The sequence below is a fragment of the Eumetopias jubatus genome, unplaced genomic scaffold (assembly GCF_037043125.1).
Source record: "Eumetopias jubatus isolate StellerSeaLion01/CBP00866 unplaced genomic scaffold, mEumJub1_p1.0 scaffold_2, whole genome shotgun sequence".
Classification (NCBI taxonomy): Eukaryota; Metazoa; Chordata; class Mammalia; order Carnivora; family Otariidae; genus Eumetopias; species Eumetopias jubatus.
In genome coordinates this window covers 101693966-101707269 of record NW_028274808.1, presented here as the reverse complement: position 1 = coordinate 101707269, position 13304 = coordinate 101693966, and the positions used below count along the sequence as shown (strand labels likewise).

Below are 13304 nucleotides of genomic sequence, written 5' to 3'. Positions count from 1 at the left end.
TGCCTGCACATTACTTACTAGCAATATGATGTTGGCCAAATTAACCAATTATTTTACCTTCTGTTTCCTTATCTGTGAAATAGAGATAATTTCTGCCCTAATTTTGCTATTGTTAGAGTTTGGGCATTGTATAATGCCATTACTACAATATGTTCATTCGTAAGTTTTTTATATTTGTTTTTTAGTTTGGGAACTTTATTGTGGGGACTAGCTAGAAAGCTTCTGTGTTCTTGGAGTTATATAATTCCTCAAGGCTTGAGTCAGGGTCCCAGTACTAGAAGTTGTAACAAAATCCCTGGCAAGTTAAACTTTTGTCAGTGAAGCTGAACATTGAGTAAGTACTGCTCAATTCAGATTTATTAAAAAATATATAACTAAAACTCATAGTGTGTATTATGTGTCTGTCTCTGTTCTAAGCAATTTGCACATATTGAATTGTTGAATCCTTATAATAATTCCTGAGATCGATACTATTGTTATCCTTGTTTTACAGATGAGGAAAGTAAGTTACAGAGTGGTCAAGCAGTTTGTCCAGGGTCACACAACTAGTAAGTCTGTCGAGCTAGTGTTCCAACCCAAGTCGTCTGGCTCGAGATTCTGTTATATTTAGTTTCTTCGGCAGTAGCCATTTCTCTCTCAGTTAATGTTTTGTATTTTATAACTTTGCTAACCTTTTAAAATAGGTTCCTATTTTCAAGCATTTAATCCTTCACATTGTTTTTACTCCAGACATCTCACATTCTTAGACTATAGCAGTGTTAAGAATAGTTGGAGTAGATAATTCCTCAAGATTTAAAATTTTTACAGTAACACTTTAATTTAGGCTGAGCATTGTATTAGTCACTTTCAAATAGGATTTGAACGCATTTCCCAAGTTACAACCATGTTTTCCCTAAATTATTTTCTTTATTTCTAATCTCTAAGCTTATGTGTATTGCAGTTCACTTTTTTTTCCCCCTAAATTTATTTGGAGAAATTTAAAGAAAATAGGTACAAAACTTAAGTTCTCATATCCCAGATTTTACAGCTGTAACTTTTATTCATATGTCTTCTATTGCTTTTTAGAATCCTTTAAAAACTTATTTATTCTTTAAGAAGGATGACTATTAGTAACATGCTTAGCCTGGGGATGAATATACTGGGTCATAGTGTTTGAATTGTTTTGTTCTGTTCTCAGTTTTCTCTTTCCCTATTGACAGAACTCTGCAGAAAACAAATGATCTAATTTGGTGTGAGGATATGCCTAATATTCCCCAGTAGCCAGTCTTATGCCAATTATTAGATAAAGTTGTTATTTTATTTTATTTTATTTTATTTATTTGACACAGAGAGAAAGAGATAGCGTGCGAGAGAGAGAACACAAGCAGGGGGAGCAGCAGGGAGAGGGAGAAGCAGACTCCCCACTGAGCAAGGAGCCCCATGCGGGGCTCAATCCCAGGACCCTGGGATCATGATGTGAGCCAAAGGCAGACGGATGCTTAACTGACTGAGCCACCCGGGTGCCCCAAAAAGTTGTTCTTAAGAGATTTTAGTGTGGGGCAAAGACAGCTTCATGATAAATATAAAAAAGAGTCTCAGGAATAAAAGATGTAAAACAGGCAGAAGTGAAGTCTCTTCTGCTAGTATCAAAATTGATTTAGATTTACTCTGATAAGGGGGAGAAGACAATGGTAACAATATTGCTAAGCTCCAGTACAATTGACTGGCATTTTATAGGGTATTTGTCTAACAATATAATTATATAGTGAGTTGTAGAAGAGTTTTTTCCAGATGAATATTTAGATTACCAACTTAATTATTTTTTTTAAGTTTTTATTTAAATCCCAGTTAGTTAACATACAGTGTAATATTAGTTTCAGGCATACAATATAGTGATTCAGCACATCCATACAACACCCAGTGCTCATCACAAATTAATAACTTTTAAAAATTTGTCTAAATGAGTAAGGCAGTCATCAAGAAAGTGCTTCCTTTTTTCAATTATTTGATAAGATCATCTGCTAATGAGAGCAGCTTTTGGTTTAAAGAGAAATACTTATTAGATATAGTTGTTGAGGCTAGTATGAATATTTTACCATATTTTTAAATATTTATCAGTAAAGATACTATATAAGGTGATAAGGAAACTATACTGCAGAATATCTTGAAATTTCAAATAAAATATGGAAGAAAAGACTATAAGACTTGTTAAAATAGAAATTGGCTAATAACTTTATAAAATTACATTGGTTTCCTGAGATGATTAGTGGATTATTTGAATTTATGTTTATTTTACTAGCAATTATATCTCAATCTTTTAACTAGAAGTGTGAAGTAGATAAATGTAACCAATGTAAGTTGAAAGTCTCTTATTAATAATGATTCAAAACAAATTTAAACCATGATCTCAGCCCACAGAATTTATGGGTATGTTGCTTTATGGGCATTTCTTGTTTTGTATTATTTATCAGTCTCAAGTATATTGGCATGTACACTAGACTTAAACAAATGAAGCAATACAAAACAGTGTATATATTGATTGCTAGCATAAACTGAAACTAACAAATGCATATTAAGACATGAATACAGAGGAAATGGCCGTGACCTGAAGGCAATCAGAGAAGGTAAGGGAAAGACCATAACATCTAAAATGGTCTTTGTAAATGAACTCAGTGATATTAACTGATTATGTGCATAGTTTGTCACCATAGAACATTCCAAACCATGTTCATTTATATTACCTTCATGACTGTGAAAAGAGATAGCTGTTACTGCTATGCCTGAGTTAACAAGAGGACTTGAAGCAGGGAAACATTCAATGAATTGGTCAGACTCAATGAGGCTAGTAACTGGAAGAGATATTTAAGAACATTTTTTCACCTATGGACCCTGTGCTCTCTCTGTAGTATCATGTTGTTGTTAAAGATGGTTGGAGTTTTCCTTTAGCAGAGAGGATACCAAAGAGTATACTTATTTTAGATAGGATGAATAGTTTGAGTAAAAGTACAGAACTAAAAATGTTGATGAAGAAGAAAAGTGAGAAAATCAGCTTGATGAATGATAAATTTTTATGGTAGAGTTGGTTAATTCCAGAGATGACTTTTGGGTATCTCTCGATTGCTAGCCATTGTGCTAAAGAATAAAGTTAGAAAGTTGGGATGGAGTCATATTAGGTAGGGTGGCATGTGGAAGTAAAAGTTTAGAAGTAAGCATAGATACTATACAATATGATGAACCACTGTGATTGCTTGTTCAGTGAAATAAAAATACATTTAAAGTAAAATTGTCAAGTGGAGTTTTCCTTTATTCATAGAACAGGTTAATTGCCATATTCAATTTTATATCAATTGATTGATATAAAACTGCATCTCATTAATATTAATGCAAATTTTTGACATTTGATATTAAATGTATTGCCATTTTATTAAGAGAGGGATTTTTAATGTGCACAAGCTTTTGTACATTGCAGCTAAATTTTAAATGAGTTCATATGATATTATGTAAGGTAAATTTGACTTCTGATTTCCGTATTGAATATAATATCTTTCAGTTTAAAGACCTCATTTAAAATCCAAAGAAACTACTTTAAATAATTATTTTTACCTATTATTTTCTTTAGAATATCTTTAATAATAAGTGCTTCCATACATAGAGTGCTTACCCTGTGACAGTTACTGTGCTAAAACTTGACACATATAATTTCAGTTCTCACCATAAGTCTATGAAGTTGTCCTCATTTTGTAAAAAAGAGAACTGATAGCATTTATGTTATTCATTTAAGATTGCATTGCTAGTAAAATGGCAAAGTCAGAATTTAAGCCCAGGACTGTCTGCTGTCAGAGTGTGCTATAATACTGCTTCTAGTCGTTTCTCTCTCTCATATATACACAAAGTTCTAATTTTATATGCATAGCACAATGTTATATACTATGAATATACAGAGATGAGCTTGCCACCTTTAGGAGGAGACCATGTCCTGAAAGATATGATTGCTGGGAGTATAGGCACGTAAGCGATGTGAATGCCTGAAGAAAAAGTAAAACCACTGTTTTAGATTAGTGCTGATATCTTTATATAAAGAGTTTTTGCCTTTCAAGATTCAAAAAAAAAAAAAAAGGTACCAGAGGATAAGCAGACTAAATAAATGAATAGTTTTAAAAAGCAACACTTAAAACCATACAAATCAGAAATCAGGGATTATTGACTGTAAATACTAACAGGGCCAAGTTTCTGTTCACCATTATATTCTCTGAGTCTAGAACAGAGTCTGGCACACAGTAGACACTCTGTAGGTATTTGTTTAATGAGTAAAACAACATGAAAAATACGTTCAACCGTACTTATAATTAGGAAATTCAGTTAAATGAGATAACAATTTTAAATGATCAATTAATTACCAAGCTACATCCTCTCACTACCCCCAGAGAGAAAGAGAAAGAGGGGGGGGAAACAGGGGGAGGGAAAGGTAAAAAGAAGTATAATGCAGGAGGAGGGTACAATGAAATAGTCAAGCATATATTTCTGGCAGGAGTATAAATGGTTTCACTATTCTCAGAAAGCAATTCTGTAATTTATAATAGCTTTGAAAAAATTTATAAACGTTGACCTAGCCACATTCTACTTCTGGAATCAATACTGACAAAGTAATCCTGAATATGTAAAATATCTTGCATGAAAATATCCATAAAATTATATATAACACAAAAATTTGGAAAGAATCTAATATCCAAGATTACTAAATGGTTAAATAAATCCTGGCAAATCTCTTTAATGAACTGTCATTAAAATTTTTGTTAAGGTATATGAAATAACATGGAAAAATTTTGAGTTCAGTGAGAAAAAGCAGTATAGAAAATATGTGCATCTATATTGTATGAAAGTCTACATAGGAAAAAAAAAACTAGAAGGAAACCTATCCACCATGCTGGGTATTTGGGAAGTGGATTATCAGGTGATATTTTTTTCTCTTTTATCTTCTAAAGTTTTCTTTAAAAAATAATAGGTATAAAAAATAATACGTATATAAAATGCATAAAATTTCTATTTGGAACTGTGATTAGTAGGTAAATACTGGTTTGCTATTAAATCACTTACCTATATCTTAATCTTCTTTTACTATTTCAGTATAAAAGTTCTTTTTAGTTGCAAAAGAAAAATTCATTTTTGACTGGTGTTAGAATATTTATATTTTGTTTTCTGAATTTCGATTAATTTTTGCTTTCTGTTTCCCACTACCATAATTTTAGATTTAATTCAAGACTGGTCTAGTGATAGTGCTCCGGACATTTTTTCATTTGTGCCATATACATGGAATTTTAAAATCATGTTTCATCAATTTGAAATGATTTGGGCTGCTAATCAACACAATTGGATTGACTGTTCCACTAAACAACAGGAAAATGGTAAGAATTTCTTAAAAATTAGGCTAAGTATTCTGTTCATTAAGACAAATAACAATGAAAATTGATGTTGACTTTGTAGTTTTAATAGATACTAGATGTGATCTTTTTTCCATTGTCTTATAATACTCTCAGAGAACTACTTTAGAGTTTTTACTGGACTAAGCATATTATCTTTCATTTTCTTAGGTATGTATTTAAGGCAATTTTTATTTAAAGTGTTATTGAAGTTAAAAATAAATTTTCTCTTTTTTCCTCTTGTAGTATATCTGGCAGCCTGTGGGGAAACATTAAACATTGATTTCTCTTTGCCTTTTACGGACTTTGTTCCAGCTACGTGTAACACCAAGTTCTCCTTAAGAGTATGTATAATTGGGTGCCTGGGTGGCTCAGTCGGTTAAGCGTCTGCCTTCGGCTCAGGTCACGATCTCAGGGTTCTGGGATCGAGCCCCACATCTGGCTCCTTCTCAGCAGGGAGCCTGCTTCTTCTCTCCCTCTCCTCTTCCCCCCTGCTCGTTGTCTCTCTCTCTCTCAAATAAATAAATAAAATCTTAAAAAAAAAAAGAGTACACATAATTGTGTGCATTCTTTATTCCACAGGTTTATTAGTGTGTTTCCCCAAAGCTTATCTCTACTTTTCCCTGCCTGTCCTACTGCCATCCTGCAGTATTTTAGCTCTCCACCATTGTTCCTGTGCTTCAGTGTCACAGAAATGCTGCTTTTTTTTTTTTTGTAGTTAACAGTAATGTTCTGTCATTCCCCTAAGTTCCCCAACTTCCCCTGAGGAGTTTTGGCAATAAAAAGAAAATTCCCTGAGTTGATTATTTTCTTAACCAGCTCATTTCTAACCTTTGTGGCTAACTTATATGTTCTTTTGAAAAACCCCTTCTAACTCTAATGTTTAACAGTGGATGAACTAGATTTTGCACTTTCCTTAATTTCATTACTAATTGTAAACATGAATTCAAGGGACAGCCACAAATACCTCTCTTCCTTTTCTCTGAAAGGCAGCTTTAATGAGTTCAAAATTTTGTGGAATACCTAATTTTAGGGAATGAGCAATCAGATGTAGTTGTAGTATTGATGGAGGCTATGGTGGTAAAAAATAGCAACAATAAGAGCTGCTAATACCTATTAAACGTGTTCTGTGTGCCATACCCTATTCCAAGTGCTTTACGTGTATTAGCTCATTTCATTCTCAGAACAGTTTTCTTGAAGTAGTTGTTATCTGCATTTATGAAATAGGAAACTGAGAAGCTGAGTTTATATAACCTATGTGATTGGTGAGTAGCTGAATTGGAATTTGAACCCAAGTGGTATATGTTAGGCCTTCATTCTCTTAACCACTCTACTATGCTGCCTGTTGAGAAATCAGGCATCACGGCACCCCAATGTTTATAGCATTATCAACAATAACCAAATTACAAAGAGCCCAAATGTCCATTGACTGATAAATGGGTAAAGAGGTTGTGGTCTATATACACAATGGAATATTATTCAGCTATCAAAAAGAATGAAATCTTACCATTTGCCACAAAATGGATAGAGCTAGAGTGTATTATGCTAAGTGAAATAAGTCAGAGAAAGACAAATACCATATGATTTCACTCATATGTGGAATTTAAGAATACAGATGAACATCGGGATAAAAGAGATGCAAACCATAAAGTAGACTAATTATAGAGAACTGAGGGTTGCTGGAAAGTTGGTGGACAGGGGGATGGTCTAAATGTGTGATGGGTATTAAAGTTAAGGGCACTTGTGATGAGCACTGGGTGTTACATGTAAGTGATTAATCACTGAATGCTACTCCTGAAACTAATATTACACTGTATGTTAACTAACTGGAATTTAAATAAAAACTTGAAACAAAATAAAATTCATATTGTATGTAAATATGTAAAATTTTACAATATGTAAAATTATATATTATAATACATATTACATGTTGTAATATGTATTATATTATATATTGTAATTACAATTACATATTGTAATAATACAATCTAAAAAAAAAATTAAGCATCATGAGGAACAAGATTAGGGCACCGACCTATAAGGAAAAAAGTGAAGCCAAATGAAAATGTATCAATTCAGAATTCTTAAAAACCAGGTGATAATCCAAGACTTACTAGAATCAAAAAAATTAGTAGGGGCACCTCAGTGGTGTAGTCAGCTTAGTGTTTGACTCTTGGTTTAGGCTCAGGTTGTGGTCTGAGGGTCTTGAGATCCAGCCCCGCACTGGGCTCCATGCTCAGCAGAGTCTCCTTGAGTTTCTCTCTCCCTCTCCCTCTGCTCCTACCCCCGTGCCCTTTCTTTCTCTTTCTCTCAGATAAATCTTTTAAAAAATTAGTAAAATGCAGAATATATTCCACCTGAACTTATTATCAGTGATTTCTATTTATTTATTTATTTATTAAAGATTTTATTTATTTGAGAGAGAGCATGAGCGGAGGGAGAGGAGGAGGAGCAGAGGGAGAGAGAAACTCAAGCATACTCTGCTGAGCACAGAGCCTAACACAGGGCTCGATCTCACAACCCTGAGATCATGACCTGAGCTGAAGGTAAACACTTAACCAACTGAGCCACGTAGGTGTTCCTCAGTGAGATGATTTTTAATTGTTTTTTTTTACTGAGTTACATGTGAAATACCCATGAATACCCATAGAAGATAATCTTTTTACTGTTTTGTGGAAACTCTGTTATTTATTTCCTTAATTTTTTTTCTTAACTTTCTAATCAGAATTTAGTTTTAGTCTATGTAAAATCTTATTCCAGTTATTTAACTGACTGTTGATTATAAAATCTGCCTTTTGAAATTTGTTTATTTTCTTTTGAATTCTCAAGATTATTATAGATAAGTTTGGCTGGAAATAGAAACCTAACATATTTATGTTCCTGTTTTTTTACTTTGGGTTATTATGAATTATTTTTTAGGGAGAAGATGTTGATCTTCATTTATTTCTACCAGATTGCCACCCTAGTAAATATTCATTATTTATGCTGGTAAAGAATTGCCACCCAAATAAAATTACTCATGATACTGGTATTCCTGCTGAGTGTCAAAGTGGTCAGAAAACAGTTAAACCAAAATGGCGGAATATTACACAAGAAAAGTGAGTATATAAAATTAGTGATTTAAATATTTTGTGTTTATATATGGGGAAGATTCTTCTGATTCTTTCAAAGAATAAAGATAAAAGTTGATTATTTGTAATTGGTGTTTGTATACAATTAAATGAATTAAGTAACTGACCAGAATTTTATTTTTTATTCTTCAAAGAGCTGGTTGGGTTGAATGCTGGACTGTCCCAAGTGTCATGCTTACAATCGATTATACATGGCATCCAATTTATCCACAAAAAGCAGATGAGCAGCTAAAACAATCATGTAAGTGTTTTTATATAATTTGTACTTCGAGACATCTGGTTTTGTGATTGATAATCATTAAAAGTATAAGAAAAAAAATTTTTTAATTTGGAAATGTGTCTATTCATTTGATGTATTTGTATACATTTAAAAATCTTTTAAGGATTTTTGGCATAATTACAACTAACTTTCATTGAGCATTTACTGTATATCAAATACTAGACCAAGCTGTTTACTGGTTTATATTACTCATTTAATCCTTACAACAACTCTGTGAGATAAATGTTGTTATTGTAGATTTGAACAAATATGTTCAGAGTAAGTAAATAATTTTTTTTCAAGTTCTGCCAAGCTAGAAACAGAAGAACTAGAATATCAAATAAGGTGTATGTGAATATGAATATATATATAAAGCACTTGGTTTCATGAACTGTTAGTTTTTTTAATGCATTTTCACAATTATCATGTCATGTTTCCCTGAAGCTTATGTACCTTATTACCAGGGTCCAAAATGAAATTAGAGTCAAGTGATATTTTCTTTGTATTTTTCTAGTGAGTTAAGTGTTAAAGAATAGTTTTCATAATTGTTCTTGTGTTTGGAGCTTGATAATGTCACACTGTATTTGAATAGCTGTTTATGTGAAAACAACTTTGTACTTTAATGCCCAAGTATAGATAAAGCCTGTGACCTGAATTTATATTGCAGGGACTTGAGAATGTTAATAGGAAATTTTCATTGATTCTGTACCATCTAATTTATGTATTTCTACACATATTTCAATGAAGTCTGTTTTATTTCACATTCTTAATTACTAGTCTTGCAAGTTTGTTTTCATTATATACTACAGATACTGTATCAGAGATAGTTGCTTTCATGAAAAATTACAAAATAGAATTTCTTAGTGAATAGTTCCTTAAAGAACTTGTGAGAAATTCCCCACCACAAATTTTTTTTCCTTAATTTTTTTCAGTATCAGAAATGGAAGAAACAATGCTATCTGTATTAAGGCCATCCCAGAAAACATCAGACAGAGTTGTTTCTACTCCTTCTACTTCTTCACGCCCACCTATTGATCCCTCAGAACTTCCACCTGATAAACTTCATGTAGAAATGGAACTTTCCCCAGATTCTCAAATAACTCTCTATGGACCACTATTAAATGCCTTCTTATGTATAAAGGTATGATTTTTAAAAGATCTTACACATTTTTAAACACAGGCAAAATAGTTAATATCTAGTTGAAATTGAGACCATTTGAAATAGCCTGTTCGATGGTTTAAAGTTGTTGAAGATATATATGTTGACTATACTTCTGGTGCTAGAGTCAATTACAAACTTATTTATTTAAAATGGTGTACTTCTCAGTTGAGTTTTTATTTTGTATTTTTAGCATTTAATATATTCTAGGAATTGTGCTAGTTGGCTGGAGAAAGAGATGATACAGCATCTGTTCTCAAGGAAATAAGCTAGAGGACATAGTAGGATAGACATATATAGGGACAAATTTTAACACATTGTAATATAACACAGCAAAAGAAGTACAAGAGAACCTTGTCATCTGAGAATAATAAAATAAAACCAGGAAGAGTCGACTTCAATTGAATTCAGTAAAAACAGAAAACTTTATTTCATGCTAAATAATAAGCAAAGATTTGTTTGGAGCACTGTCTTAAAACCTGAAGCAAATATATGAAAATAAGTTTATTTCAGAGTATGACAAATTTAGGTTCTAAAAAGTACGCTTTCTTTGAATAAAGACCAAATCAAGTGTTGATTCATTTTAGTATAATTTTTCCATTGAAATTGTGTGACTGAATAGAATGATAGCTCTTGAAGGTTGATCAAGCATGATCAGGAACGGAGGCTATTTTAAGAAAAATATGTGAGTACTTTGTAAGTTTTCTACACATCACTTTTATTCTTTTGGTATTCAATTCGTACTTTAAAAAAGTCACCCCAGCAAGTCATCAATAACTCTTACTGATTTACTCCTTTTTTTTTTAAAGATTTTATTTATTTGAGAGAGAGAGAAAGCACATGAGGCGGGGGGAGGGTCAGAGGGAGAAGCAGACTCCCTGCCGAGCAGGGAGCCCGATGCGGGACTCGATCCCGGGACTCCAGGATCATGACCTGAGCCGAAGGCAGTCGCTTAACCAATGAGCCACCCAGGCACCCTGATTTACTCTTTTTTATAGGTAACCACTCTAAGCCTTCCAGATCCTCACTTATCACTGATACCTTTCTCTGTGATTTGAGTGGTTATCCAACATCACTTTTAGCAACTTCATGAAATGTTGCATTTTTCCAGGTTTTTGCTAATTCACTTTGCTTCAGATTTTCATCATACTGTTGGATGCTTTACTACATCTGATAAACAAAGTGAGATTGTCTAAACATTAACAGTCATGAGCAGTAGAGTTACTTGTGGGATAGGTTTTTGTGTGAGTCTAATTTTGTCAGTGTTTACTTATTTGCTTCCTTTTGTAATTTCACAACTGTGGAGGTTTGGATATTGAATGCTTAGGTAATAGGCAATCCCGTAATGTACAGTGACAGGAGTAATTAATTCTGGAAAGGGTCTAGGGTGATCAGGGTTGATTAAGGAAAGACAGTCAAGGTTTGTTAAGAAAGGTTTTCTGGAAGAAGTGCAGCTGAACAGGTTCTTATATTTATAAAATTTATATTTGATTTACTGTCATATTTACTATAAACTACCATAAAGCATCAGATGATACAATTTTAAGATAAAAGATGCAAGGGACATTGTATTTAATATTTGTGGAAATCTAAAGTTTTGCTTTGGTTTTAGGAGAGATTCCTAAAGGAGTGATTCTTCAGATATTCAAAGGGGAGAAATACATGCATACACAAACATACACATACACATGTATTTTTTTTTCTTTCTTGTGACCATTGTTTGACCTAAAGTATTCTTCAAATATTTCTCCTAATATCTTATTTTCTTGGGATTGCTTGTGAATAACTATAAAGGATTTAAAATGCAATTTTCAAGTTATAATTTCCCTGAAGAGGCTGAACTGTATTTTAATTTAAATGTAAGTAATGATTTAGTTAGCAAATGAGGGTGGTTATATTGATATAGTACTAGTTTTGAATATTACTAAAGAGATGTTATCACTGTTTTTTTTGCATTACTGTATGTATACTGAACCTCAATTTTTTCTTTTAAAAATTCCATAATTATACATATTCGTCAAAATTAAGAGGATTATAACAAAGAAGAATAAAGAGAAAGGAGTAAATGCCTTTTTTCAAGATTTCTTTACAAATTCTCCATAAATGTAACCTCTCTTGATAGTTTGTTTTGATCCAGTCTCTTCCATGCATTAAGATTTTATAACAGCTGTTTAATAGTTTCAGAGGTTTGTTGTACTAAAGTTTTTTTTTTTAATATTTTATTTATTTATTTGACAGAGAGAGGGAACACAAACAGGGGGAGCGGGAGAGGGAGAAGCAGGCTTCCTGCCAAGCAGGGAGCCTGATGAGGGGCTTGATCCCAGGACCCTGGGATTATGACCTGAGCCGAAGGCAAACACTTAATGACTGAGCCACCCAGGCGCCCCTAAAATTTTTATTAGTATTTGCATTCATCGAATTAACATAGAACTTGTATGTTCTACTAAACAAATTATTACTAAACAAATTAAAATTTTACTAAAACAAATTAAAAATTTTAAAGTTTTAAAATATTTTTAAAAATATGTGCCTAAAACATGACAAACAAAAAAGCTTTCTAGGCCAATGAACTGTGTGCTTCCTTTTATTGGGAATATAAGTAACTCGTCTTTTTTTTTTTTCTTCTTTTTTTCTTTCTGCCTACTGCCTACTAGAAAGCTTAGTGTCATGCTAACATGGAGATGCGTTCTATCTTAAATCTCTCTCTTTTAATTACTTTTTTTTTCATTTGTTTTAATATATAACTATGTTCTACTTAGTGTTAGAATGTATATATGTATATATAAAAGAAAACAAAGAGAATGTGAAAAGTCATGTAACCAAGATTGTATTTTCCTTAGTTACTAGAATTAAACATCAGGAAATTCTGAAGGATAGACTAGAAAAACAAAGAATATTTGACTGTTTAGAAAAAAGCTGATTTCCAGGGCTCCTGGGTGGCTCAGTCATTAAGCATCTGCCTTTGGCTCAGGTCATGATCCCAGGGTCCTGGGATCAAGCCCCACATCAAACTCCCTGCTTAGCAGGAAGCCTGCTTCTCCCTCTCCCGCTCCCCCTGCTTGTGTTCCCTCTCTCGCTGTGTCTCTCTCTGTCAAATAAATAAATAAAATCTTTAAAAAAAAAAAACCTGATTTCCAGGGCTTCTGGGTGGCTCAGTTGGTTAAGTGGCTGCCTTCAGCTCGGGTCATGATCCCAGGGTCCTGGGATCGAGTCCCACATCGGGCTCCCTGCTTGGCAGGGAGCCTCCTTCTCCCTCTCCTCCCTGCTCATGCTCTCTCTCACTGTCTCTCTGTCTCTGTCACAAATAAATAATAACTAAAATCTTTAAAAAAAAAAACTGATTTCTAAAATCCACAAGA

General features: G+C 33.0%; 1 protein-coding gene across 9 annotated transcripts in view; it reads left to right on the top strand.

Annotated features, from left to right (window-relative positions):
* BLTP1 (bridge-like lipid transfer protein family member 1) overlaps nt 1-13304 on the top strand; it is a 203535-nt gene that overhangs the window by 51226 nt on the left and 139005 nt on the right. For all 9 annotated transcript variants that reach the window (XM_088021053.1, XM_028102339.2, XM_028102340.2 and 6 more), the window contains exons 16-20: nt 5226-5381; nt 5643-5740; nt 8316-8494; nt 8662-8768; nt 9719-9927. In XM_088021053.1, the coding sequence (XP_087877179.1) occupies nt 5226-5381; nt 5643-5740; nt 8316-8494; nt 8662-8768; nt 9719-9927 (749 nt within the window). The remainder of the gene's footprint in view (nt 1-5225; nt 5382-5642; nt 5741-8315; nt 8495-8661; nt 8769-9718; nt 9928-13304) is intronic.